The sequence below is a fragment of the Notolepis coatsorum genome, assembly GCF_963971535.1.
Source record: "Notolepis coatsorum genome assembly, chromosome: 16".
NCBI classification, from domain to species: domain Eukaryota; kingdom Metazoa; phylum Chordata; class Actinopteri; order Aulopiformes; family Paralepididae; genus Notolepis; species Notolepis coatsorum.
In genome coordinates, this window is record NC_140180.1 from 59,326,101 (window position 1) to 59,353,117 (window position 27,017).

Genomic DNA, 27,017 nt, shown 5'->3' on the forward strand with positions numbered 1-27,017 from the left:
ACTTTCCTTAAGCGTGCAACTTCAAGAGGACATAATCAAAGCCAGCATATCTGGACCACACCGCTTTATCATAACATTTAGAGGTCAGTGGATGGAGGTGTGAATGCTCCCAAGCACTGAAATACAAGAGCCTCATCATATAGAACTTTTACATTTGATACTAAGAACATTTCATATCAAATACTTCTTCTAAAGGGGCGCTTTACTGAAAAACTGCTGTTTTTATCATGCACATAATCTCACTAAACTCCTAAAACTAAACCATTACGCATGCATTAATTTAGTTTTCAGATATTGAGTTAATGTGTTTGATTATGTCCTCTGGTGATGTCATCAGAGTGAGGTAGATGAAATTGTGATGGACTTGCAATAGGGATGTGGCCTCGGATGACATCACAGGAGGACATATTCAAACTCATTAACTCTAATGGTCTAAATTGTTTAGAGCTTTGGTATGTGTGAGATTATGTGCAAAATAATGGATTGCTTTTCTGTGAAGTGCTCATTTAAGTAGAATCTTTAATTGAGGACCTTTACAGAGTACTATCTGAGCATTTCTACTTTAAGTAAAGGAACACCACAGTTAAAAACCTTGTATCTAGGTCTACATAAAATAACAAAGATTCAGACGGTTAAAATTCAATACACAAAGCTAGATATTTATTTATTTTCTACAAAAAATCAAACCATTGTTTTCATGCTTTATGAAATTCAGATAAATAAAAGCTTTGACAAACACTGGTAATGTTCTGAAATCTATCAAGGAGATAATGTAGCCACATCATCATAGTTAGAAAGGTCCTGACTGTGTGTGTGTGTGTGTGTGTGTGTGTGTGTGTGTGTGTGTGTGTGTGTGTGTGTGTGTAGGTGTGTGTGTGTGTGTTGGGCTTGAGGGTGAAGAGCACAACAAGAGTTGTTATAAAATAGGAAACCTGACAAATCAGAGTACCGTTTTGAAGTATAATCAAAACAAATCTTACAACGAAAGTCCTTGTCCTAAAAGGTGGCCAAAAACAAGCATTTTGTCACCATTACATTCTGTCTCTCAAAATCCATTCACTGGTAAATCAATGAGAATGTTCATTTTTAAACACCTCCACCCAAACACGCTTAATAGAAGCCATCGCTCCATATTCATTATATGTGTTTTGAGATGACTGACAGAAGAGTTGAAAGGCAGGTGTATAAACAAAACGGTGACACACTCGACAAGTGAGTTTGTAGGTGGGTGTCAACACGGGTTACTTATGTCCAGAATAAATGGACTTCAGGGTAATAATGCGCTTCCAGGTCACCTGACAAGGTGAGAGGTGAGCCAGTATATGATGACTGGCTGAAAGACAGCGGTGGCCACTGTGATATACAAGCGCAGGCGAGGCTTGGCGCTCGCTCCTGCCCCCATGCTGTCAGAGGAGAGTGATGACAGAATCTTCATTTTCAGAGAACGAACCTGTGGAGAGAGCAACATGGTTTAACACCTACTTATTTCAAACAAGTGGTACATGGCTGCTGCAAGCAGAAATCAAGGGTTAAAGGGGCACACCACCAAGGAACAAGGATTTATTTTGCACATAATCTCAATACACATCCAACAACTGATACAATTTTGCACACATTAATTTAGTTTGACAGTTGATATGGATATGAATATGGCCACCAGTGATCGGGGAGACTGAATGCTTCTGTTGTGTTAATTACAGCTCCATGAAATGATTTTTTTTTTGATCCACTTTTTCTCCCATTTTTCCATATTTTCTCCCATCCCAATTTCGTATCATCCAATTCAACCCTCCACTGTCACGAACGCTGTTTCTTGCCTCCCACAAGCCGGCTGCAATGTGGACTAAGTCATACATAGCACAAGTCCCCTCCGGTACTTGAGGTAACAGCAGTCGCATCTTTTCACCTGCGCAGCTCGATCTCTGTGTCGAGGAGTAACGCGTGGGAGGCTCACGCTGCCCCCGACACTTCCTGATTCTACTGCGCAGGCGCACCAACCGACTTGTAGGAGTCGCTTGTTCACAACGTTCGATCCCCACCCTTCAGTTTTCCCTCCCTGTAATACGGCCAATGTGTATTACTGCGGACGACCAGCCAAACTGAAAAACAATGTGGAGAGCTGGATTCGAACACGCGAATCCTAGCGTCTCCACACTGGTGGCGAGTGCCTTGCCCACTACACCACCTAGCCGCCCAGCTCCATGAAATGATAAAGGTAGCAGTCCCTTTCTATTAGGATCCGTCTCTTAAACAGTACTGTACATTTGTATGTCATAAATGTCTGGATGTAACAGTACTGTATATCTGTATGTCGTGTATCACGGTGTATGTCATAAATGTCATGATGAATTGAAAATGGGGGACCCTGATGTAAACAAGACGAAAGTCTCTCTGGTCTGCATCCCCTTAACAATTGTGTGCATTGAACCGTACTGTACCCATTCTGCAATCTGTTAATAAAGTTTTCAATCAAACAAACCATATAAGACAAGGTATTGCTATTTTTCATCCAAATAATTTCATGGAGCTGTAATTAACGCAACACAAAGATTCAATGTCCCTGATGAAATACGAAATAAATCAGCACTGTTTTTGTGCCCCTTTAAGGCTTTATATTTCAAAATGGAATTTTGTCAACTAAATTAAATCTACTTACTACTACTAGTTTAAGAAATGTAGTTGATTGAAATATATTACATTTTTGTGCTTTCAGGTGCCAAGTATTTTAAAAGCTGCAAGGGCCCACATGATGTGGGCCTTCTTGAGGACGATTTTCCCACAGACACTTTGGCGACCACTAGTGGCTCAGGTGTGCATATTACTACTTCTGGTATACTAACTACTACAGAAAAAAGTTTTTCTACAACTCAAGTTCAGACCTATGTTACTCTATTTCATTAGCACTAAAGGTGAGTTCTCCTTATTGTATCAGAAACTTCAGAATGTCCTCTTTCAAAAGAGACCAGGCTCATGCATGTGGTATAAGTATAAAGTATAGTATTTGTTTGCAAAAAAAGTATGCAGTCCTCAAAAAACTAAAACGGACAATTTTGGGGGCGCCTGTTAAGAGGTTAAAAGCCAACACCATTTGAGTGAATATAGCAATGTACATAGTAGTGATGTTTTCTGAGCCAACACACATGAGTATGATGGTGATTTGGGTTGGTTTATTCCATTGTGTGCATTAAAATAGAGAGAGAAGATCCAAAACACTTACAATGAAGAACATGAGGGCACAAGAGGACCATGCAAGAGCCACATAATAGCCATCACTGCCAAACAGCAAGCCGCACAGTACTGTGAAGATCATCCTGAAGAGATGGAAACAGAGGGGTGTCTTGTCAAATATCCAACATCCTCAACCAGAAACTCAGTTCACACTGGACAGGCTTGGTTTCAGTATGTCCAAGAGGCAATGTGAGGGGGAGGAAAGACGTCCAGATACAACCTGCTAAATACACTGTAATGCCGTCAAACAGCAACATATTAAGAGAGGTTTAGAGAGAAATGTACACTACAATAAGTTACTATATTGATGTAATTTCTCCAGACCCCTCTTGGCAGAGCCTGAGGTGTGGCCAGCAATAGCATCCTGTCCCCCATCACCAATCAAGTCCAACCCACACATTAGACCAAAACAGAAAATGTAAACAAAGTGCAATACCAAGTGGGGGTCTTTTGCCGAGAGGTCAGTGTTTGACTGCATTACAGATTCTACGTTTAACTACAGATTTGAGATCAAATGTGAGGGGAAGTGGATTATCCAACCTCCATCCACCTAGATGCATTTATTTTTAACACATTGACTATGCCCCCAACCCATCCCCATTTACAGTGGTGTAGTAATAGATATCTAGTATATAGTACATCTAGTATATAGTATATCTATTATTAGATATCTAGTATATAGTATATCTATTATTAGATATATAGTATATCTATTATTAGATATCTAGTATATAGTATATCTAGTATTAGATATATAGTATTAGATATCTGTAACTGAGGGGTTACAAAACCCTGACTGTATTAAAGATTGTGATATATTAAACCACTGCTAGTTATGTACTTTAATTACTGGCCAAACAGTACATCAAATATTGATGGTGAACACTACTAACAAGAACACGGCATTGACACAGAAATTCTATTGGAGGGTTATTTATTATTATTAGGCAACGTTAGGTTACAGATTGAGAATTAGGGTCGCGCTTATATGGCGAAGAATATACGTAAAGTCAGTCAAGAGCATAAGTCAGAATAGTAGGAATACTATGATGGGTCTAAGCTGACGCCACCTGTGGTACAGTAGCAATTATATAGGGCAACACCGGTACCAACTGGAGACAATGGGTAGAGGAAAGTTCGGGTACTCCGTCTGAGTCAACGAGGAATAAAGAGGCTCCAGGTACAGGAGTCGGTGCTTGTACTCCCTTGATCAGCAGACAAAAGGAATAGTTGTAATCCAAGATGCTCGACAGCATTGACGACAGCTAGCCAGCCCCTTCCACGAGGCAGGCCCGAGTGGTAATCCTCACGAGGTTAAATCCCAAACGACAGTGGAAATCAACGGTGCTCTTCTCCGGTAGTCAAGGTCCCAAAGCAATATAATCCAACCAGGAATGGTTCTGCAATCGCCGGTGCCAATTCTCCTGGGTACATGTCCAACGGTTCTCGCCTAGGACTCTTCGGGTGTGGGCAACGTATTTAGGCCACACAGCCTGGATAAGTGCACTAGCTAAAGACACGACGAACCGATGGGTAATGCTACACACGGAAGAACTGTGGCCGCACGATATACAATAAATGATCGACTATTACTTCACATTAGATTAAGTCGAACTCAACGTTACTGCATTAAACTTGACACTTTAACATTCTATTCGCACGCGGTTCTCAATGCTCTATTTAGATGCAAGGTTGCTCACTTCACTGCACGTTGACTCGTGGTGAAGGGTTTGAACTAGTGGTTGAATTACTGCTGTTTACACCTGCGCCGTATTTATACTTAAGTGAATATCTAGTCGCAACCCCAGTTCTTGTCTCGTATTACTACGCAGACTCTGGGCATGTTCTGACATGCCCGGAGTTGTCTTTGAACTTGCCGTTGGGGGCTTGGTCGTTGGCGCCTGGGGCCGCTGTCCAATAGGAGAGCGAATATTACTCTGGTCTGTACGCAGGTAAAGGGATATTCCGTGTATATATATAAATAATATACAAGGTATATCAAACGATACATATATATATTCAGTTTAATCTGGCCCTTCACAACAGCCGCCTCCTAATTAGTCCGCACCTAATTAGTTAAAAGGAAGACAGATTAATAGTCCTGTCAACTACTCAATGTCTGTTGTGGGAAGTAGGGCAATCTACAAAGTCAGTGGGTCATGATCGTCATCAAGGGAGTCAGGGAGCCTTGGCAATTCTATCAGCCTCGCCACGGGTCGGGTGTGGTGGTGAGGCAGGTCGGCCCTCCTGGGTATACTGGGCTGTGCTCGCCACTGGCGACAGTCTGGTCGAGTCCGCTGGAAGCGACGTACTGCTTCTCTTCCGTTCAGTATCCAATAGCGACGTCGGATCTCAGCGAAGACTCTCTGCCCCAGCGTGGTGCACATCCTCGTCGTATTTCTTTATGATGAGCTCGGTGACCTTGTGTCGGCTGTTGAGGACTATAGGAAACTTGACGTCATCCGTTAAGTCCGGGGCCCGTCTCAGACGACCACCCACCCTGATGAGGCCATGGGTGTCGCGCTCGGGGGCCAAGTGGAGCAGTCTGCTGTCTGACGGGACTGGCTTTGTTCCCTGCAGGCAGTCTAGCTCGTCGGGGAACGAGTCTCTTGTAGGAGTTCTGCTTCTTCGTAGTTAGCTGCGTTAATGTCGGTAGTGGGGGAACCTCAGGGTGGTGCCACAGGAATGTCTTTAACTGCGCACTCTCAAAGGTGGGGCAGTCGTCTATGTTAGGGTCAGTGGGGACTGGTGTGTGCGTCAACCCACAGAACATAGATTTCTTGATCTCTGCCTCCTCTTGACTAGCCTCCCGAGGGGTGGGGTTAGGCCACTCTTCTTCCGGGAGCTTGAGGAACTCAGGACCGTCACTGTAGATATTGTGACGTGTGAGGTCATCTAGGGACATCCCCCGTGTGATGACATCTGCTGGGTTCTGTTTAGTGTCCACGTACATCCAGCACGCTGATCCTGTTAGGTCTTGGATCTCTGTGATTCTGACTCCCACGAAGACCTTGTATCTACAAGAATCGGACTGGATCCATGCGAGTACGGTCATGGAGTCTGACCACAAGATTGTTCTTTGCACCGGGATGGTGAGTTCACGTTGGATTAACGTGGCGAGTTGCGCGCCTACCAGAGCTGCGCAGAGCTCTAGACGCGGGATCGATTGTTGCTTACGGGGGGCTATCCTTGAGCGAGCCAGGATGAAGGCTGTGTGTATTTCTCCTCCCTCCTCACGGGACCGCAAGTAAGCCACCGAGCCGTAGGCCACTTCTAAGGCGTCGCTGAAGACGTGCAGGTCCATCTGGCACGTCTCCAGCCGCACTGTGGGTGGGAAGTAGCTTCGGCGTATGTTCACATTTTGGAGCGAGTTGAGTTCTCTCTCCCACTCTCCAGGTGGAAGCGAGGTGGTCGGGTATGGGGTCGTCCCAGCCCTGTTCCTTGTCCCACAGCTCTCGTACAATCATTTTCGCCCGGGTGGTGTAAGGTAGGATACACCCCAGCGGGTCGTATTGCCTTGCAAGTGTTCTGTATACGCTCCGTCTGGTGGTCGGTAGAGGGGTCGACCTTCCCTGCTCCGTGATCAGGGGTGTGTATTTGTAATGGAGCGAGTCTGTTTTGAAGCAGACTAGGCCCAATGTCATTTCCTGTGCTTCACCCGGGATGGTCGCCATCCAGGTCTCGCTGCTTGCTGCCTTTGTCTCTGGGGAGAGGCTGCGAAGTACTTGAGGGTCACTGCTGGCCCACTGCCTGAGATCAAAGCCGCCTTTGATCAGTGAGGCGCAGAGCTTGAGTAGGAGGGCTTCGGCTTCTTCTGGCGTCGAGACGCTTTGCAGACAGTTGTCCACGTAGAAACTCCTCTCTACACTTTGTCTGACCTCCTCGTCAGCTTCAGGGTCTTCTGTCACATGTTTTTGCAGTGCGAACGTAGCACAGCATGGGCTGCATGTGGTTCCGAAGGGGAGGACCTCCCATTGGTAGCTGGATGGTTGCTCATCTTTGATCCTCTCTCTCCATAGGAACTGCAGCAAGGGCTTGTCCTCCTCCACTAGTCGCACCTGCAGGAACATCCCTTTGATGTCGCCGCTGATGGCCACTTTGTCTTGGCGGAAGCGTAGTAGTACGCCAGGGAGAGAGGGGCCGAGTGTTGGGCCGGGCAAGAGTTCTTTATTCAGATTCTGTAGTCCGATCTGGTAGCTGCAGTTGAATACGATGCGATCCTTGCCGTTGTGGTGGACCTTGTGGTGGGGCACGTACCATGATTCGATCGTCTGGTCGGCCTCTTGAATGTCAATTTTCTTTATGTGTCCCGCTGTGATCAGCTTGTCGATCTCAGCGCGGTACACAGTGGCTTGAGTGGGGTCTTTGGCTAGACGCCGCTCGGTGTTCAGTAGATATCGCTCTGTCGCTTCTTTTGAGGCGTGGAGGGTGGGCATACCCTCTCGCCTCAAGAGTGGAGTTGCGTATCTCATCACTCCCTTGACCTCGACTCTCTTTGTCCTCTGCTCGAGGAGGGTTATGGCATAAGTGTCTTCCTTTGAACAAACGAGTTTCTTTTCATTCTTAAAGGGCATCGCGTCTAATGTCCATAGCCTCTCGACGTGCTGTAAGAGGGTGGTGTCTTCATCGTTTATCCTTGAGTGGAGGCAGCGAGTGGCTGTCGGTCGGTTGGAAGACCCGGAGAGGGGGCCTTGTAGTGTCCAACCCAGGCGGGTCTCGACCGCTGCTGGACAGCCTCTGGGCCCGATGTGGACCCGGTCCGTTGGGACGATGAGGTGTGCGTGGTCGGATCCTATGAGCAGGGTCGGGGTGGCGCCGTCGATGAGCGGTATAGGTAGTTGACGTAGGTGCACGTATTTTTCCATCAGCTTTGGGATGGGGTAGGTGTACTGTGACAGGCCTATGTCGTGGCTGGTGAAGGCGTTAGTAATTCTAAACTGCTACTCGGGCTGCCCGACCGCTGCTATCGTGAAGGAGACATTTTCACCCTTTATGGTCTTCAGGTCTCTTCTAATGGTACGGATTGTCATTGTTTCTTCGCTCCCCCGCAGACCCAGCCGGGCTGCGGCGGATGCGAGGAGGAGAGTCTTTTCTGACCCATCGTCTAGGACGGCGTAAGTGTCCATGACTTTGTCCTCGTAGCTTAATATCACTCGGACCACCTTCAAGAGCACTCGGGAGCTCCCGCTCTTCGCAGGGTCTATATACATGACGTTCACTCTCGAGCTGCTTGAGGGTACGGGTTTCTTCTTGTTGCTGTCGTGTAGGACCTCCAAGTGGGCGCCGTCGCACTTGCTGCATTTCTTCTTTAAACGGCACTCAGCTGCCATATGGCTGCGCGCGCAGCGGAAGCAGCGGCGGTTGGCTTTGATCCACTGACTCACCTCGTCAGCGGTCATCTTCTTGAAAGTGTCACATTGAGACAGCCAATGTTCCTTTTCACAGTACTGGCATACAATCTTCCACTTCCCCTTGGTCGGGGGGGTGCTGTGGTTCTTGTGCTGCGGCACTGACTCGGCCTGGTGCATAACGGTCACTGACCGGCGGTTATCGTTAGATCTCCGAGGTCCATCTCTTGGGCTAGATCCACTCCACACGAACGTGTCCAGTCGTAGGCTGCCGACTTCCCTTGCGAGGAAAGCGGCCAGGTCTAGGAGGGATGGCTCGGGGCCGTCGGGATCACGGTGGTCTCTCTGCCGCCGAAAACGCTCTTGGCGGGCTGGAGGGAGCTTCTCCAGTATTCGCTCCACATTAGAGTTTGCATATAGTTCATATCTCCCTTTCTCCTTTTGGGACCCCAGCATCCCTACTAGGGATTGTACCTTGATAGAGAGGTCATCCAGTGCTCTATTGTCTTTGGCTGGGGGGAGGCGGTCGATATCTCTTATTTCTTGTATCACGTAGTCCCATATGCGTCCATAACGCTGGTCGAGGGCCACTAGAGCCGCGGAGTATGGGGTACTTGAGTTGGAATATGCCAGCGCTATGTTATGCGCTCTGGGCACCTTGAGATGCTTGAGGAGGATGGCATATTTGTACGACTCGTCGGGGGTTTGTAGTGCAGTGACTCGGGGCTGAAGTCGGGGCTGTACTGGGCCTCCTGGTCCAGAGTACGTTGCTGCTGGTGGGCTTGACATTCCTCCTCTTCTAGGTCCTGGAGTCTTCTAGTCAGTCTCTCAGCGACGTAGGCCGGTTCTTCCCGGTGGCTGGGTCTCGTATGGACCGGTCGGGGAGGGGGGTCGGAGACGTAGACAGGTTCCTCCTGTTGGCCGGGTCCCGGGTCGCTTTGTCGGGTAGGGGAAGGTGCCCTAGACCCTTGTCGTGATGATCTCCGGGAGCTCCGTGCGGAGAGAGGGGGTGTCGCCCTGGCAATCAATTGTTCTATCATCTGCGCCTGCAGCCGGTCGCGCTCTGCTTCGCGCTGTGCATTGGCGCGGTCTCGTTCGATGTTCTCTTCCGTCTGAAGGCGTCTCTCCTCTAGTCTTATGCGATCGTCTTCACTCCTTTGTTGCGCCTGGAAGCGCTCTCGTTCAGTTGCAGAGTGTTCGCGTTCACTAAGGGCTTGCGCTTGGAGTTGCGCGTGAAGGCGCTCTCGTTCCGCTGCAGAGTGTTCGCGCTCGCTTGCTTGTTGCGCCTGGAGGCGCTCTCTTTCCGCTGCAGAGTGTTCGCGCTCGCTTGCTTGTTGCGCCTGGAGACGCTCTCGTTGTTCGCGCTCGCTCATCTGTTGAGCCTGGAGGCGCTCGCGTTCCATGGCAGAGTGTTCGCGCTCACTTAATTGTTGCGCCCGGAGGCGCTCTCGTTCCACGGCAGAGTGTTCGCGCTCACTAAGGGCTTGCGCTTGGAGTTGCGCGTGGAGGCGCTCTCTTTCCGTGGCGGAGTGTTCGCGCTCACTAAGCGTCTTTGCTTGAAGCCGATCGCGTTCGGTGGAGGCTGTCAGGGTGGCGATCAAGGCTTGCGCCAGTATCTGGTCCGCCTCGCTGGGGGATGACACTGACGGAGGTGATCGGGTGCTGACAGGGCTCGTTGGAGATCTGTTCTCCTGGCGCGCCCCGAGGTCCATCTCCTGGGCGCGCTTCTCTTCTCTTGGTTGTGTGTCGGGTTCTATCCCTGGAGCGCTTTCTTTATCCTGGAGCGCTCCGGGGACTATCCCGGTGACGCTGTCTGGAGGTATAGTCATGTCATGTCCCACCTGGTCCCCCCCGTGAGCTGAGTCAGTTTCGTTTGAACCCACTCGGGTCTCTACTGGCAGGGTCGCCAAGTCGATAGGATTTGACATGCTTTGACTATCCGCTTTATCCGTATTTAACGTCTGTTTAGATAAGCTAGGGGGTAGAACGACAGCGAATTCCTCCAGATAGGGAGGTGGCTGACGTTTGCGCTGCGGGCGTTCTAGCTTGGGAGAGCCGCTTGGGGAGTGTTCACCGCTGGCCATGGTTAATATTAATATTATATTAAATATTACACCGATACCCTCCGGCTCGAAGGACCAATTGTAACTGAGGGGTTACAAAACCCTGACTGTATTAAAGATTGTGATATATTAAACCACTGCTAGTTATGTACTTTAATTACTGGCCAAACAGTACATCAAATATTGATGGTGAACACTCACAAGAACACGGCATTGACACAGAAATTCTATTGGAGGGTTATTTATTATTATTAGGCAACGTTAGGTTACAGATTGAGAATTAGGGTTGCGCTTGTATGGCGAAGAATATACGTAAAGTCAGTCAAGAGCATAAGTCAGAATAGTAGGAATACTATGATGGGTCTAAGCTGACGCCACCTGTGGTACAGTAGCAATTATATAGGGCAACACCGGTACCAACTGGAGACAATGGGTAGAGGAAAGTTCGGGTACTCCGTCTGAGTCAACGAGGAATAAAGAGGCTCCAGGTACAGGAGTCGGTGCTTGTACTCCCTTGATCAGCAGACAAAAGCAATAGTTGTAATCCAAGATGCTCGACAGCATTGACGACAGCTAGCCAGCCCCTTCCACGAAGCAGGCCCGAGTGGTAATCCTCACGAGGTTAAATCCCAAACGACAGTGGAAATCAACGGTGCTCTTCTCCGGTAGTCACGGTCCCAAAGCAATATAATCCAACCAGGAATGGTTCTGCAATCGCCGGTGCCAATTCTCCTGGGTACATGTCCAACGGTTCTCGCCTAGGACTCTTCGGGTGTGGGCAACGTATTTAGGCCACACAGCCTGGATAAGTGCACTAGCTAAAGACACGACGAACCGATGGGTAATGCTACACACGGAAGAACTGTGGCCGCACGATATACAATAAATGATCGACTATTACTTCACATTAGATTAAGTCGAACTCAACGTTACTGCATTAAACTCTGACACTTTAACATTCTATTCGCACGCGGTTCTCAATGCTCTATTTAGATGCAAGGTTGCTCACTTCACTGCACGTTGACTCGTGGTGAAGGGTTTGAACTAGTGGTTGAATTACTGCTGTTTACACCTGCGCCGTATTTATACTTAAGTGAATATCTAGTCCCAACCTCAGTTCTTGTCTCGTATTACTACGCAGACTCTGGGCATGTTCTGACATGCCCGGAGTTGTCTTTGAACTTGCCGTTGGGGGCTTGGTCGTTGGCGCCTGGGGCCGCTGTCCAATAGGAGAGCGAATATTACTCTGGTCTGTACGCAGGTAAAGGGATATTCCGTGTATATATATAAATAATATACAAGGTATATCAAACGATACATATATATATTCAGTTTAATCTGGCCCTTCACAACAATATCTATTATATAGTATATCTAGTATTGGATATCTAGTACTATATCTAGTCCTGTCAGGTCCTCTAGTGCCTTTGACCCGTCAGGTCCTTTTAGTGTCTTTGACCCGTCAGGTCCTTTAGTGTCTTTGACGTGTCAGGTTCTCTAGTGTCTTTGACCTGTCAGGTTCTCGTCTTTGACCTGTCAGGTTCTCTAGTGTCTTTGACCTGTCAGGTTCTCTAGTGTCTTTGACCTGTCAGGTTCTCTAGTGTCTTTGACCTGTCAGGTTCTCTAGTGTCTTTGACCGGTCAGGTTCTCTAGTGTCTTTGACCAGTCAGGTTCTCTAGCGTCTTCGACCCGTCAGGTTCTCTAGTGTCTTTGACCTGTCAGGTCCTCTAGTGCCTTTGACCCGTCAGGTCCTTTAGTGTCTTTGACCTGTCAGGTTCTCTAGTCTCTTTGACCAGTCAGGTTCTCTAGTGTCTTTGACCCGTCAGGTTCTCTAGTCTCTTTGACCAGTCAGGTCCTCTAGTGTCATAGCCTGTCAGGTTCTCTAGTGTCTTTGACCTGTCAGGTTCTCTAGTCTCTTTGACCCGTCAGGTTCTCTAGTGTCTTTGACCCGTCAGGTTCTCTAGTCTCTTTGACCCATCAGGTTCTCTAGTGTCTTTGACCTGTCAGGTACTCTAGTGTCTTTGACCAGTCAGGTTCTCTAGTGCCTTTGACCCATCAGGTGCTTTAGTGTCTTTGACCTGTCAGGTTCTCTAGTGCCTTTGACCCGTCAGGTGCTCTAGTGTCTTTGACCCGTCAGGTTCTCTAGTGTCTTTGACCCGTCAGGTTCTCTAGTGTCTTTGACCAGGTTATCTAGTGTCTTTGACCCATCAGGTTCTCTAGTCTCTTTGACCAGTCAGTTCCTTTAGTGTCTTTGACCTGTCAGGTTCTCTAGTGTCTTTGACCCGTCAGGTTCTCTAGTCTCTTTGACCAGTCAGGTTCTCTAGTCTCTTTGACCCATCAGGTTCTCTAGTGTCTTTGACCTGTCAGGTTCTCTAGTGTCTTTGACCAGTCAGGTTCTCTAGTGTCTTTGACCAGGTTATCTAGTGTCTTTGACCCGTCAGGTTCTCTAGTGTCTTTGACCAGTCAGGTTCTCTAGTGTCTTTGACCAGTCAGGTCCTCTAGTGCCTTTGACCAGTCAGGTTCTCTAGTGTCTTTGACCAGTCAGGTCCTCTAGTGCCTTTGACCTGTCAGGTCCTCTAGTGTCTTTGACCCGTCAGGTCCTCTAGTGCCAGTCTCTTTGACCTGTGAGGTTCTCTAGTGACTCTTGTCATGAAGTACTCTTGCCATGAAGTACTCTTGCCATGAAGTACTCTTGCCATGTAGTACTCCTGTCATTAAGTATTCTTGTCATTAAGTATACTTGTGACTATTCACAAGTATTCTTGTGAATAGTGTGCCGCACTAACTCATACAAACCACCAGGAGGAGTGGGAAATTATGTCATGGGAGAACTTTCTAGCCAACAATTCTCAAGCAAGGCCGTGTGTAGCATTGTCATAACTCATACAAACCACCAGAGGGAGTGGGGAATTATGTCATGGGAGAACTTTCTAGCCAACAATTCTCAAGCAAGGCCGTGTGTAGTGGTGGCTGGCTCTGTGTATTGCTAATCATCACCAGATCCATGGGCGGGCTCTGTTGAAACATTGCTAATCACATGACATCAGAGCCCTGGGTGGGGTTGCGGATCAGAGTCTCTCTAGAGAGAGAGAGAGAGAGAGAGAGAGAGAGAGGTGCACAATGCCCAGGCCCAGTGGTTTGTAGCAGGTTCAAGCATAAAATTCTGAATTTAAATACAGAGCGCATCTACGTGTTCAATGAGCTGATAACCGATTATAATCAATGTTCACTGGGTACTGGCAGACACTTTGTACTCTGTACTCCTCCTCCTAGACTAGCCTCCAACCGTGAACCCTACCTTTTAATACCGCAGTCCTGTCCAGCATCCAATTCTGGTAGCGAAGCTAAGGTATTTCAACTCAGAAGTTGAGATTACACCAAAGAGCCATTACTACATGGTTTCAAACTCATTACACCTCGTCATCTAGATTAGAAGTATAACACAGCCCTTACCCAACATATTTGTAGCCACTGTATGCGATGAGATCAAAGGTTGAGAGGTCCGTGTGCACAGTGAGCAGGTACAGACTCAGCAACATGACCAAGACCTCGATGATCACCCACACTAGAGCAGTGCTGGCACACAATCCAAGAATCTCTGGACTAAACCTGAAAGTCAAGGCAGAACAAATTTAAAAAACTTGATTTATGTTTATTGGTAGTAGTTGGACATCAATTGTTGGAGGAGAAACATTTCTCACCTTTTCTGAATCCCAAGGGCCATTCCAGCGAGCAAAATGTAGGTGATGAAAGCCATTGCTAAAAGATAAAAAGTAGAGATGCATTCCAAAATACTGGACAGCTTCACCATTACAGATCAATTAACAGGTGAAACTAACAGGTTCTTTACAGATCAATTAACAGGTGAAATGAACGGATCCTTTACAGATCAATTAACAGGTGAAATTAACGCCTCCTTTACAGATCAATTAACAGGTGCAACTAACGGGGTTCATCTATCAAAATGAAGCCCAGGGGAAATGTACTTACTTGGTATGTAAAGATCAGGTGCGTTTACATCATGTCTTGGTGTCAGCGGAGTGTCGCGATGGTAACGAACTTCCCAGTCCTAGTAGCAATGAACAAATACATAAAACACATTGCATCATGTTAACATCGAGTACAGAGAGACACTCCGTGTAGGCCAAACAATATCAGGGCACAGACTGTTTAGAGTGGTTATTTACAATCTGATTAAGTATAATGTGCGGATTAGTCTAGCTCAATGTGCTTTTACATGGGCATGGTCAACCACTGCGTTATGATATTTATGAATAAAACAGCAACATGCTTGGGAGGTGATTAAGGGGCTGATACTCTTCTTTGGATGGGCTTGAATGTGATATTGTGATAAGTGGTGGAGAATATCATCATACTCGACGCGAACAAAGCATCTTGTATTGTACAGATAGGGAACATGACGACTGCTGGGATGAATACCGTGGACGTCTGACTCACCTGGTGTGTGTACGGGAACATGAGGATCATCAGCTTCTTCATGACATATCTGGTGTCCACAGCAAAGAAGTACTTCAGCTTGTTCACAGACATGAATCTGCCGATCTGAAACGCAGGGTGAAGGCAGAACAACTCTCATGAGGTTCCAGTCTGTTCAAGATGACCAGGTTGGCGTCGAGTCTGCTGCACATGCTTTTGACTGGACACACACTACATGTTTATTATTTAACCATTTAGTTTGGTTTGCTATTTGATTGAAATTATGTTTTTAAGTTGCAGGAAATTACAGCAAATGGCTTTTATTACAAATGTTTTTGCCTCCCGGGAGGGGAGCACAGACCACCCCCTTGTTGAGAATCCTGGGGAAAGCCCTGGAAAACCTATCCACAAGCAGAGAGAGACCACCCTGACACTGAAGTCTGAGCCATGTGTGAGGACGTAGGGAGTGATAAGAAGCAATGGAGTGAGGGAGAGAAGCAGAGAAAGGTTGAGTGACTGCCCTTTGGGGGATTGTGCATAGCAAGTCTGTGAATGTGTGTATGCTTCTAAAGTCATGAAACACGAATGTATCGACTGTCGATCGGCACATTACAAAGTAAAAACACATTGATGTATAAAATCTAAAAAACATATAGTTTTTTTCCATTCCCTTTTCAACGCAGTAAAACTGGGCAACCACATGGCGGCGCCATCACATCCAGATCTCGCAGAGCACTGAAATACACGAGGTGCAGCCAGCTAGTTCTCATTATGCCATTTTAGGTTGCATGTGACATTTCAGAGCTGAGCACTGAGGTCTATAGGCCTTCAGCTAGCTCGTGTCAAAAGGTGAAGATCCAAAACAGATGTGAAAAAGACTAAGTGTCCAGCTTACTTGTGCAGATGCATACAGTAGTAAGCTGGATGCTGTGGTGACCACCAGGCTACAGCCAACACTGTATCGGTGTTAGGAATCTACTTTTTCCAACCCACAGGTTTCGAGACAGTTATAAGTGAAGCGATTAACTAAATCCTTTTTTTTTTTTTTTGCAGTTTACATACTAGTTTCACTACAAGCATCGTGTTGCCATCAGCGTTTGCTGTCCTACCTGCTCCACAGAACACATTGTGTTGACTTTGAGAAGGAGAGGAGAACAGAGTGTCTGTGAAGCCCATAAGGAAGTAATGAACTGAGCCGAGACAAACTACAGCCAGACTTGAGGAAAAACAAGCTACGTCAGTAGCCCACTGAGGCGAGACAGCCAGACAGTAGTTTGCAATTACATGTTTTTGGCACTTACATAACATATACTACACTACAACATAGCTTATGTAAATTGAATTCATTATGATTTTTCATGTGAGAAAATACCAGAAAAACAACCAATATCGCCTTAATTTCACTATATTTCAACATACTATAATAGGATGAGCGCGTATGTCGGCCAGCACAAACTGAACCTGGGCGATTCTTGAGCTTGGACGTTGCCATAGGAAGTGGTGCAACGTAGGCAGCAGGACAGCTGTCATTGCTTTGAAAAGGAAGCATGCATGTCTGAACGCGATGGCTGCAGTAGAGCTGGCCCATTACTGTCCAAGGACCAACCATATAGGATTCTACTATGTGCTCTGAAAATGTTTAGAATGACTACGGTCCAAGATTTTCAACCCAATTTCACTTTAGGGAAGTCCTACCGTGAGACTGATCCGGTCAAAAGCAAACTCCTCTCCGATAGTGGACTGGGACAGGAACTTTGATATTTAAATAATACACAAGAAATCTTCATATTTTCATCTACCTCATATACATTGACAAGATTTTTTTAGTTTTTTATGTTTTTTATCCAACTTGGGATGGGGATTCAAATAGTATTGTAGTCGAGACCAAAGACTTCAAGGGAGGGGAGACAGAGTCAAAACCAAGATAGAGGAGGGGGGGTGGGGGGAAGGACCAAGGCAGAGTGCCTTAACTCACCAAAATATCTGCAGGAGTACGACTAGGCATTGTAAAATGAGGGTAATGTTCCATAAAGGGTCATCTAAGCACAGAAGCTCACATTTATTGCAGTTCATTATAAATCCAGTGGGGGGCGATATTGTATAGCCTAATGAAGGTGTGTGGTGGCGGTGGAATTCTTAAATGGCATTGCAATACCGCCCTTTCCCAGCACCACTGGGCATTGGTGACGGTTCATGCCTATTATTGCATTCACATGCAATGTTTACCACTTTGCATTCAAAGCATCCACTTATATAAACAACAATAGTATGACAATGGAGATGAGGAGAGCCATGCATGCCCTTGCCTGTCTTCAAAACAGGAGGGAAATTCGTTAGAATGCAGGATGAACATTCTGTCCTCACATTATTCTCAGAGACAACCAGGCAGACTTATTATGCAAAAACAAATAGGCTGGAAAATGTTGACACATGTCAGAGACAGGTGTGCACAATTTTCCTGTATGAAGCACAATATGCCATTATTAACACTTTGGGTGCCGTTAACGTAGAACTACGTTTGTGGCCCAGCGCTTGAGTGCCGGCCACATCACAGAAACGTAGATCTATGTTTTTGCTTCGGTATTTCTTTTATTCGCTATTGCCATTCATAATTCAGCGGGGCACCTTGTGCATGCTGTTCCGAGTGTGTCTGAGATTGCAGACGGTCAATACCGCCGCCTTCCGGCCGCTATTGCACTCCATTAAAAACGATGTTGTTTCTTTTCTCTACCGAGCTGCGGCGTGGGGGCGGGTCCTAAACACTGGCAAAACAAGCGCTTGTAGGGATGGCTTGGACAACTGACCCTGCCCGCCCGTTCATGTGCGCCGTGCTCCAGGGCCCATTTCATGTATGCACGAGGAGACATAATACCAATAATCTAGTGTTGATTTCAGGATGATTAGATAACCAGGCAAAAAATAACGTGATAAGTGGATTTCACTAAAGTCCTATTTTGACGTCTTTTCCTGGGATTACTAAGAATCACCCAAATTATACTCTTATTCAAAACTGTATAAAACAGAAATGTACGGATGAAAAAACAATCTGTTTTCTGCATGTTGACCAGAAGCAACTCACTGACAATCGACGGTGTTATTAGATCCATAGCTATAATATAAAATATAGTTTTTAGCAGTGCAAACACGCCATTCTATCCATTGAATAGAATGCTGGCACTGAAGGCCCACAGTGCCCCCTGCTGCCTGGCAATCAAAGTGTTAAGACTATCAAGTCTCGATTTGCAAAGATTAACAGATCATTGGTTTTAATTAGGGATGTCCCAATCACATTTTTTTGCTCCCGATCCGATCCCGATCATGTGATTTTGAGTATCTACCGATACCGATCTTTCCCGATCGTATAAAAAAAAATTCCATCCCAATTTCTCACATTACATTCACCCTGAATGTTGACGTTATCCAGGTGAAAAGTTAACTTCATTCAAGCGAGGTATTGCAACCGGAGTAATCTAAAAACTCCGCCTCATGAGAGCAATGGCGCCATCGTCTGTAAAAATCAGGTGACTGCAAGTTCTGCAACTAGTGGATGTCCCTCATCCTTGACATAAATCATTTGATGTATAATTAAAGCAAAGGAAATGAGTTTCTTTTGGCAAAATTCTTCTGCTCTGTGTGACAATAAATGAATGATGATATGCAATTTAAAACCAAAACTAAGGCCTTAGTATGAGTTTAAGACGTGAACATGGTCATGTTTGTTGAATTAAAAAATAAAGTTAAAAAAATTAAAAAAATTCCGATTATATATATATTTTTTTTCCGATCCCGATCTTCTGAAAATCACGTGATCGGCCCTCGATCCCGGACATCCCTAGTTTTAATTCCCCAACAAGTCATTTACTTTAGAAAGATAGGGTTAGGGTAACAACAGCTACTACAAGGAGAATTTTCAACAAAATATATCATTGTCAGATTGGTTGTGATACTTGGTATAATTACAGTAAACAAATGAGACCACTGCTGAAACAAATGGTAGCCTAATTCTCACAATTTAATTTACATTTAGTAATTTAGCTGACGCTTTTATCCAAAGCGACTTACAAGTTCTGTACGACAAGTCAGCTGAGTAACAATGTTCATCAAAGTGTTGAGTGCTACAGTGTAGGTTAGTATATTAGGACAAGTGCATGACAATAAGGTTAGTTAGGTTTTGCGACATTTCTCATAAACCCTGTCATCATTGCTTCATGTTTAGCCATTGTTCATTAATTTGATTTATTTATCTCGGATTTTATTTTTACAGGGACAGTGCACATGAATCAACATTGCTGCAAATGTGCCAGTGTTAGCCAAAAGGCTCATTTTCAGCTGTTGTCCCTGGGCCAGGTGTTTAAATAGCCATTAAAAACAGGAAGACAGAACAGCATGCAGCCCCCCCAAAAAAGTATATAAAACATGAATATAAAATAAAATAACCCAAATAGTTGGCACATGTGACAATTATACATGGCAAAAACATGAGCAATTAGCCAACAGGACAGTTATATACAACAAGACATTTTGCAGGCAAGACACAATGATGCACAACAAGACATATGCCTTTAGCAGACACACACACAAAGAAAATGGTATTCATGCAGTACAACCATACAGAGGGATTAGAGAGAAGAGACATCAACCTGAGAAACACAGATAAAGAAGCCAGACAGATGAGGACACAAAGCAGGCATGCAAAGGCTAGGTATGATGACACACCGTCCTGATGAGTCATTGTAAGTTGCTTTGGATATAAGTGTCAGCTAAATGACTAATGTAATAGTGTAATGGTAGTGTAATGGACTGGTTGCTTTTGAGCCAGGTTTTAAGATTGTATATGAACTGAAGGAGCAGCAGTAGGTGGTACTACTGTATGCCTTATGTGTACTGGAAGTGTGTTCCAAGTCTGGGAAGCTCTCACTATAAAAGCTAACTGTCCGACTTAGCTAATAAGACATTTTCTGGACAATTTTGGGATTCACGAATGGTCCGTTCTCCTGGATTCGGTCTTAATTAAGAGCAGGATTTAGGAGCGCTGAAGAGCAGTCGTAAATCGGACAGACTGATGTGCGGCGCGCCGTGTTCTTAGGGGCGTTATTTGGGAGGAATCATGGTGATTGCATTCATGTCAACTCTACAGACATCCTTGGAATTAAATAATCATAATAATAAACATGACAATATTTGTTTTTTTTTTGATCCACTTTTTCTCCATTTTCTATTTTTTCTCCCATCCCAATTTCGTATCATCCAATTCAACCCTCCCCTGTCACGAACGCTGTTTCTTGCCTCCCACAAGCCGGCTGCAGTGAGGACTAAGTCATACATAGCACAAGTCCCCTCCGGTACTTGAGGTAACAGCAGTCGCATCTTTTCACCTGCGCAGCTCGACCTCTTAGTGTCGAGGAGTAACGCGTGGGAGGCTCACGCTGCCCCCGACACTTCCTGATTCTACTGCGCAGGCGCACCAACCGACTTGTAGGAGTCGCTTGTTCACAACGTTCGATCCCCACCCTTCAGTTTTTTCCCTCCCCGTAATACGGCCAATGTGTATTACTGCGGACGACCAGCCAAACTGAAAAACAATGTGGAGAGCTGGATTCGAACACGCGAATCCTAGCGTCTCCACACTGGTGGCGAGTGCCTTAGACCACTACGCCACCTAGCCGCCCACAACATGACAATATTTGTATGATAAAAAATTCTGTTTTACATTTACAGTCATGCCTCAAGAGGCATCGTGATGTCCAAAAATAAATAAAAACACTACACGAACACTGCAAATGACAGTGGATAAATAAATAAGAACTAAAGCTAATCGCGTGTTCCATATTTATACCATCTTGTTGTTCTCATGGCCATCTGTTCAGCGCACGCACACACACGCACACTGTGGCATGTCCGCAATCGTTTGAGGTTTCAGTCAAGCGTACCACCGCTTACCAATTTCCTACATTTCTCATGCCAGTTTACTACATTTAATGCAGGTCGATGTCAACCAACACGCCGAGCAGCCTTTTGTGTGACACCGGTGCTCGACGCCTCTGTGGAGTCTGGTCCGCTCACGCCCGACTCTGTGGCGGCCTTAAGGTGTCACGCTAAGATGTGTACTGTAGTAGAACTACATTATGACTACTATAGGGCAGCGCAGTATCTGCAATCTCCTAATAAAACAAGTCATTCGAATAATATAAGCCTACTGTTCATTCATTACGCGCTGTGGCAGGTGGCCTGTCATTATGAAGGTGCCAACTGGCCATGGCTTTAGGCCATGAAGAATTTTACACATTACACAGGTCTTTGAAATTTAGACACATTTTCCCAGCTCAGGAGGTCATACTTAGGCATTGTATTATAGTGATGGTAGCCTGCTTGTATACGGATTGTATGGGTTTCAGGGTTGCATTGCTGGTATGAAATCAAACGACATGGGGAATTGTTTTGATGAGAGAAGAGGAGAGGGTGAAGAGCCTCGCTAACCGAATGAGTTATTTTTTTGGTAAAGCAAGTTTTGTTTGGAAAGGCTTCATTTGTGCCGAATCTGACCTGGACACACGCAATATCAATACAAAATAGAGGATATAGATGATGGATCGTCTCGTTGTTTATACAACTCACTGGGAATGCAAAATGTTGCCACACCAGTGATTGAAGGGAAGCAGTAGGATTTGTCCAGTTCTGTTTAATAATTGCTGTACATGTGCCAACGTTAGTCAAAAGGCACATTTTTAGTTGTTGTCCCTGGGCCAGGTGTTTAAATAGCCATTAAATACAGGAAGACATAACAGCATTGCAAACAATAAAAAGTTTAAAATATAATATATATAATAATAATAATAATAATAATAATAATAAGCCAAATAGTAAGGCACATTTCCTTTGTTTATATAACTCACAGGAAGCACACTTCCAGTTCTGTTTAATAAACATTGCTGTAAATGTGCCAATGTTAGCCAAAAGTGCCAATGTTTCTTCATAATTTCTGACTCCAGCCGTGGCGTCTGGAAAAGTAATGCAAGCTACCGGTGAGTTTATTAACACTTTGGATGCCACGCCCGAGATTTCTCAGGTTTACCCCCCCGACCGTTGAATGCCCATCACGAGATTTCTCTTTTTTTTTTAGCGATCTGAAATCATATTGCATCAAGCGAGCCTACCGTTGGATATCCAGTCACCCCAGGCTCTCAGATGTGAAAAAAGTGAAAGAAAATACTGGGACGACTCATAATCGAATAAACGTGACACCCCTAATATGTATGACATTCCTCACCTCTTTGTTTACCATATCCTTGCCCTGGTTAGCCAGGGAAGATCCATACATCATAGCAGCACTGGCCATGGGGTCAGCAAACAGGTTGTTCCCAGCAACACTTTCCTGAGGGCCACCTGCAGGTCCTCCCATGTTGTACCCCGGGGTGTAGTAACCCTGGCTGCTCACTGGAGCAGAGGAACTGGTGTCTTCAAACAGGAGGGGGTCTCCTGAGGGGGGCGGAGCTGCACGAGCTCTCGGCTTTGCTACAAAATGAATGGACACAAGAGACAAAGTGGGGTTTAGAATAGAACCTCTATCGGGGGGGGGGGGGGGGGCAAAGTTGTATGAAAGGGCGTTTAGGTAAAATGGTATTGATTGTTGCAATGTATTGTGCTTACTGTATAAAATATAACAGTATGATTCTCTGAGATTGTGTTTATCAAAGTAGAAATCCACATTAAATTCAAATGTGTTATTACCATTATCTTAAGACAGTTCAGTGTGATACCCAAACCCAGACAATTGACCTGTTTATTGCACAATGTTGTTTTTATTGGATTCTATTATATGTTGTACCACTGTATTGCACATCGTTGCGGGCAAGACCACCCGCATTTCATTGTATACTTGTATGCCGTGACAAATAAAACTCTTGACTTGACTTAATGTAGAGATAAAAAATAAATAAAAACATTGTAATGTCAACAGATAACTCAGAAATACATTTCTTATTTATTTATAGTATTCTCATGACTTTCTTTTTTGCCATACAATATGGCACAGTTGTTGCGTTGTTTGTGACCAAGATGTCTGCACTCAAGCTTTAGGAGAGACTTTTAGGATAGAGTTTCCCTTTAATTATTAGTTAATGTTTGCTGGCAGCCTGGCATGCTTCAAAACCACCTCCATCATGCCAGTGCCGAAACAGTCATCTGCAGCGAGCCTAAATGACTTCCACCGTGTTGCACTCACCCCATCATCATGAAGTGCTCTATTTATTTTAAATGTTTTGGACTTCATGGTGTTTTTGTTTTGTTCTTGATTTATTGTGATGTTTCTTCTTGACTTGTTTAAAGAAGACGTGTCCGGCCCATGGGGACATTAACGTGTGTTGTCGGGCCTTACAAATAAATTTGATTTGATTTGTGCTTCGAGAGGCAGATTCTGGCTCATCTCAAATCGGGCCTAATACCCTCACTGGACAAATACCAATTCGCCTACTGTGAAAACAGGAGCACGGAGGACGCCATCTCCTCATCGTTACACTCCACCCTCTCCCACCTGGATGAGAGCAACACCCATGTGAGAATGCTGTTCATTGGTTTTAGCTCGGCTCTCAACAACAGTATCCCCTCCAAACTCAGTGACCTTGTGAAAACCAAGGACCTCGACATCAACCCCTCTCTCTGGATTTGGATAATTGACATCCTAACCATTAAAACCCCAGTATGTTAGGTTATACATTAATCTTACCTCCTCCACCCTCACCCTGAACACCACCAGTGTCCCACAAGGCTGTATGCTGACCTCTCCTCTCCTCTACTGTACATGGCTCCAATACCATTATCAAGTTTGCAGAAGACACAACAGTGGTGGGTCTCATCAAAAACAACAATGAGTCGGCCTACAGGGAGGAGGTCCAGCACCTGGCGGCATGGTGTGCCAAAAACAATCTGGCCCTCAACACACACAAAAAACAAGAAGCTCAGAACTTCAGAAAGCACACACCCCCATCCGAATTAACAGAACGTAGGTTGAGTGTGTCTCTGAATGTTCACATCTCCAAGGACCTCTCTAGGGCCCTCAACCATGGTCAAGAAACTTCATCAGCGTCTCTTCTTCCTGAAGAGTGAGGAAAGCCCATCTGTCTCCTCAGATTCTGGTGAACTTCTACCAATGAGCCATAGAAAGTACACTCACTCGGGCGGCTACGTGGCGTAGTGGGCAAGGCGCTCGCCACGAAATCTGGAGACGCTGTGCTTGCCTGTTCGAGCCCAGCGCTCCACATTTGCTTTCAGTTTAGCTGGTCGTCCGTACTAATACACATTGGCCGTATTAGGGGGTGGGAAACTGATGGGTGGGGATCGGGCGTTGTGGACAGCGACTCCTACAGGTCGGTTGGTGCGCCTGCGCAGTAGAATCAGGAAGTGTCGGGGGCAGCGTGAGCCTCCCACGCGTTACTCCTCGCCACTGAGAGATCGAGCTGCGCAGGTGAAAAGATGCGACTGCTGTTACCTCAAGTACCGGAGGGGACTTGTGCTATGTATGACTTAGTCCACATTGCAGCCGGCTTGTGGGAGGCAAGAAACAGCGTTCGTGACAGGGGAGGGTTGAATTGGAGGGTTGAATTGGATGGTACGAAATTGGGATGGGAGGAAAATATAGAAAAATGGGAGAAAAAGTGGATAAAAAAAAAAAAAAGTACACTCACTAACTGCATCACAGCCTGGTATGGTAACTGTTCTCCATCGGACTGGAAAGCACTGGAGAAAATGGTGGAAACTGCCCAACATATAGCTGGTACACCACTCCCTCTAATTGAGGCTGTTCAACATAAACAGTGTCTGAGGAAGGCACGCCATATTGCACGCAGAGGTGCTACAGGAATTTCAGCTCCAGGAGACTCAGGACCAGCTTCTTCCCCTCCACTGTTACCTTGCCGAACTCTGCACCACAGTGACAGACCCACCCACCCAAGGGCTTAACTCTGTTGTCAGTGGTGGGGGGGGGGGGGGGGGGGGGGGACACATTTGGGGGCGTGGTCAGTGGCGGAGGGGTGCTACGTATAGTTGCGGGGGTGGGGGTAGGGGGGGATCCCCCCCTTTTCGTATTTAATTTTTTTTAAATCAGTTGTGCAAGTACATTTTGGTGAGTTGTTTCTATATAATTCACTTATGACAAGTCATAATGCCGCGCGAGTCTCGGAACGTGCATACTACGTTGTGTGTATGAGAGAGAGAGAGCGCTATTTATCACAGTTTCACACCAAACTGGGGAGGGGTGTTACAGTATGTAGCCTATTTGAGCACACCTGAATACTGGGCTGTTGTTGATATGCAAAGACAGCTGTGGTACTTAGCGCCGGGTGCTCACTTGACTTTGCATGACAATGGCTCAGAGATGGCCAAGCAGCCGTTTTCCTATCACGTCGCGTCACCGTTTATTATCGTGCACTGCAGCGGACACTAACTGCATTCTGAAAACATGCCGGGGACACTAACTGCATTCTGAAAACATGCCGGGGACATTTCCTGCGGACCCCCCCCCCTTAGTTACGCCCCTGCACCCACCCCCCGGATACCCCCCCCTCCGCAAACACACACACAACTCCAGGACTGAACTCAGTTATCTATACTCAAAACTACTGCCTACATCTGTCTTACACTGTATTCATATATACTTTCATTAGATTTAACCCAACCCCCTCCAATGTACAGTAAATGACCAAGTATGGTTGTCAATATTCCAATGTACAGTTTTGCTTGTACAGTTGTACAGTGTCCCCAACCCCCCCCCCCCACCCAACCACCTCCAATGTACAGTCCCCCCCCGCCCCCCCCACCTACCCAACCTCCTCCAATGTACAGTTTCTACGTCAAATGTATATACTCTCTTTTCTGGACTCTTTGTATCACAAACAGTACTGTATTAGCAAATCTGGTATGTCATAAATGTATAGATGTAGCAGTACTGTATCTGTATGTAGTGTATGTCATATATGTTATGATGAATTGAAAATAGGGACCCTGATGTAAACAAGACGAAAGTCTCTCTCTGGTCTGCATCCCCTTAACAATTGTATGTATTAATTTAGCTGTACTGTACGCATTCTGCAATCTGTTAATAAAGTTTTCAATCAATTCAATCAATCAAAGTATATATATCTACTCATATTATGTATAGCCTACCACTGGCTAGATTGGTTATATTAACCATAGTGCATTAATACTCGTACCACTGTATATAATTATACTGCACATACATCATCTTAGGATATTTACTCTGTAGCTTTTTCATATATACTCCATTATGCCTATATATGTACAGTACACTACAATGCACTTCACTGCCTTTGCACTCTGGTTAGATGCCAACTTAATTTCGTTATACTCCGTACTTGTGCAATGGCAAATAAATTTGATCAAATCGAATCTAACTAACTTTAAGAGATAGGTAACTAAGGAAGTTAGCTAGCCAGTAAATAGTTCTGTGAAATTCAAATGTTTACTTACTTGCTCGGTAGCCTTGATGTGGCAGGTCCATTGTAACGTACACAGCTTTTAACGTCAGCTTTAAAACAAAAAATAATGTAAATTAAGTTAACGAGTGCAAGGAGATATGTTTATCCCACATACATGACTGGGGTTATCGCAAGCTACCGCTATCATTCGTTGGCTAGCCATCTACAACATTAGCGTTAAAGCTAACATTTCAGCTACAATGTTACAGTTAGCTAGTTGAGCTGGCAAGTTAAACATATCGTCATCGGAGATCGGGCAGAACAGAAAAGGCAAACGAAATGCTTTTAACAAGGATAAAGAGGTGGGTAAAAACAATTGTTATAAAAATATAGGGCGTAAATTTGGCAAGGTATACACACCTACCTAGCTGCTCAGCTAACATTAGTAGCCAGCTACGTGGATATCCGCCAGCTGTGGTCCACCCCTAGTCGTCTCTGGTTGGTTGCCTTGA

General features: G+C 45.5%; 1 protein-coding gene across 2 annotated transcripts; it reads right to left on the reverse strand.

The window, feature by feature from the left end:
• Window positions 1–638: 638 nt before the first annotated feature.
• Window positions 639–27,017, reverse strand: yif1a (Yip1 interacting factor homolog A). Of its 2 annotated transcripts, none has more exons than XM_084332226.1 (9): window positions 26,926–27,017; window positions 26,558–26,615; window positions 22,344–22,588; window positions 15,098–15,202; window positions 14,630–14,708; window positions 14,341–14,398; window positions 14,093–14,248; window positions 3,218–3,311; window positions 639–1,450 (listed from the first exon to the last, which is right to left on the reverse strand). In XM_084332226.1, the coding sequence occupies exons 2-9, from the start codon at window positions 26,586–26,588 to the stop codon at window positions 1,292–1,294; spliced, it is 927 nt and encodes a 308-aa protein (XP_084188352.1). In that variant the 5' UTR covers window positions 26,589–26,615; window positions 26,926–27,017; the 3' UTR covers window positions 639–1,291. The 2 variants fall into 2 exon arrangements, with proteins under 2 accessions (XP_084188352.1, XP_084188353.1); XM_084332227.1 differs by having other exon boundaries at window positions 26,930–26,990.

What these genes read in the sequence shown, in the direction of transcription:
- yif1a (XM_084332226.1), bottom strand. Translation starts at nt 26,588, where the DNA reads ATGGACCTGCCACATCAAGGCTACCGAGCAA. An exon ending in AGGATATGGTAAACAAAGAG is followed by an intron (nt 15,203 to 22,343) that starts GTGAGGAATGTC and finishes CCTGCGTTTCAG; the next exon opens with ATCGGCAGATTCATGTCTGT. An exon ending in AGTGGCTACAAATATGTTGG is followed by an intron (nt 3,312 to 14,092) that starts GTAAGGGCTGTG and finishes CCATCTCTTCAG; the next exon opens with GATGATCTTCACAGTACTGT.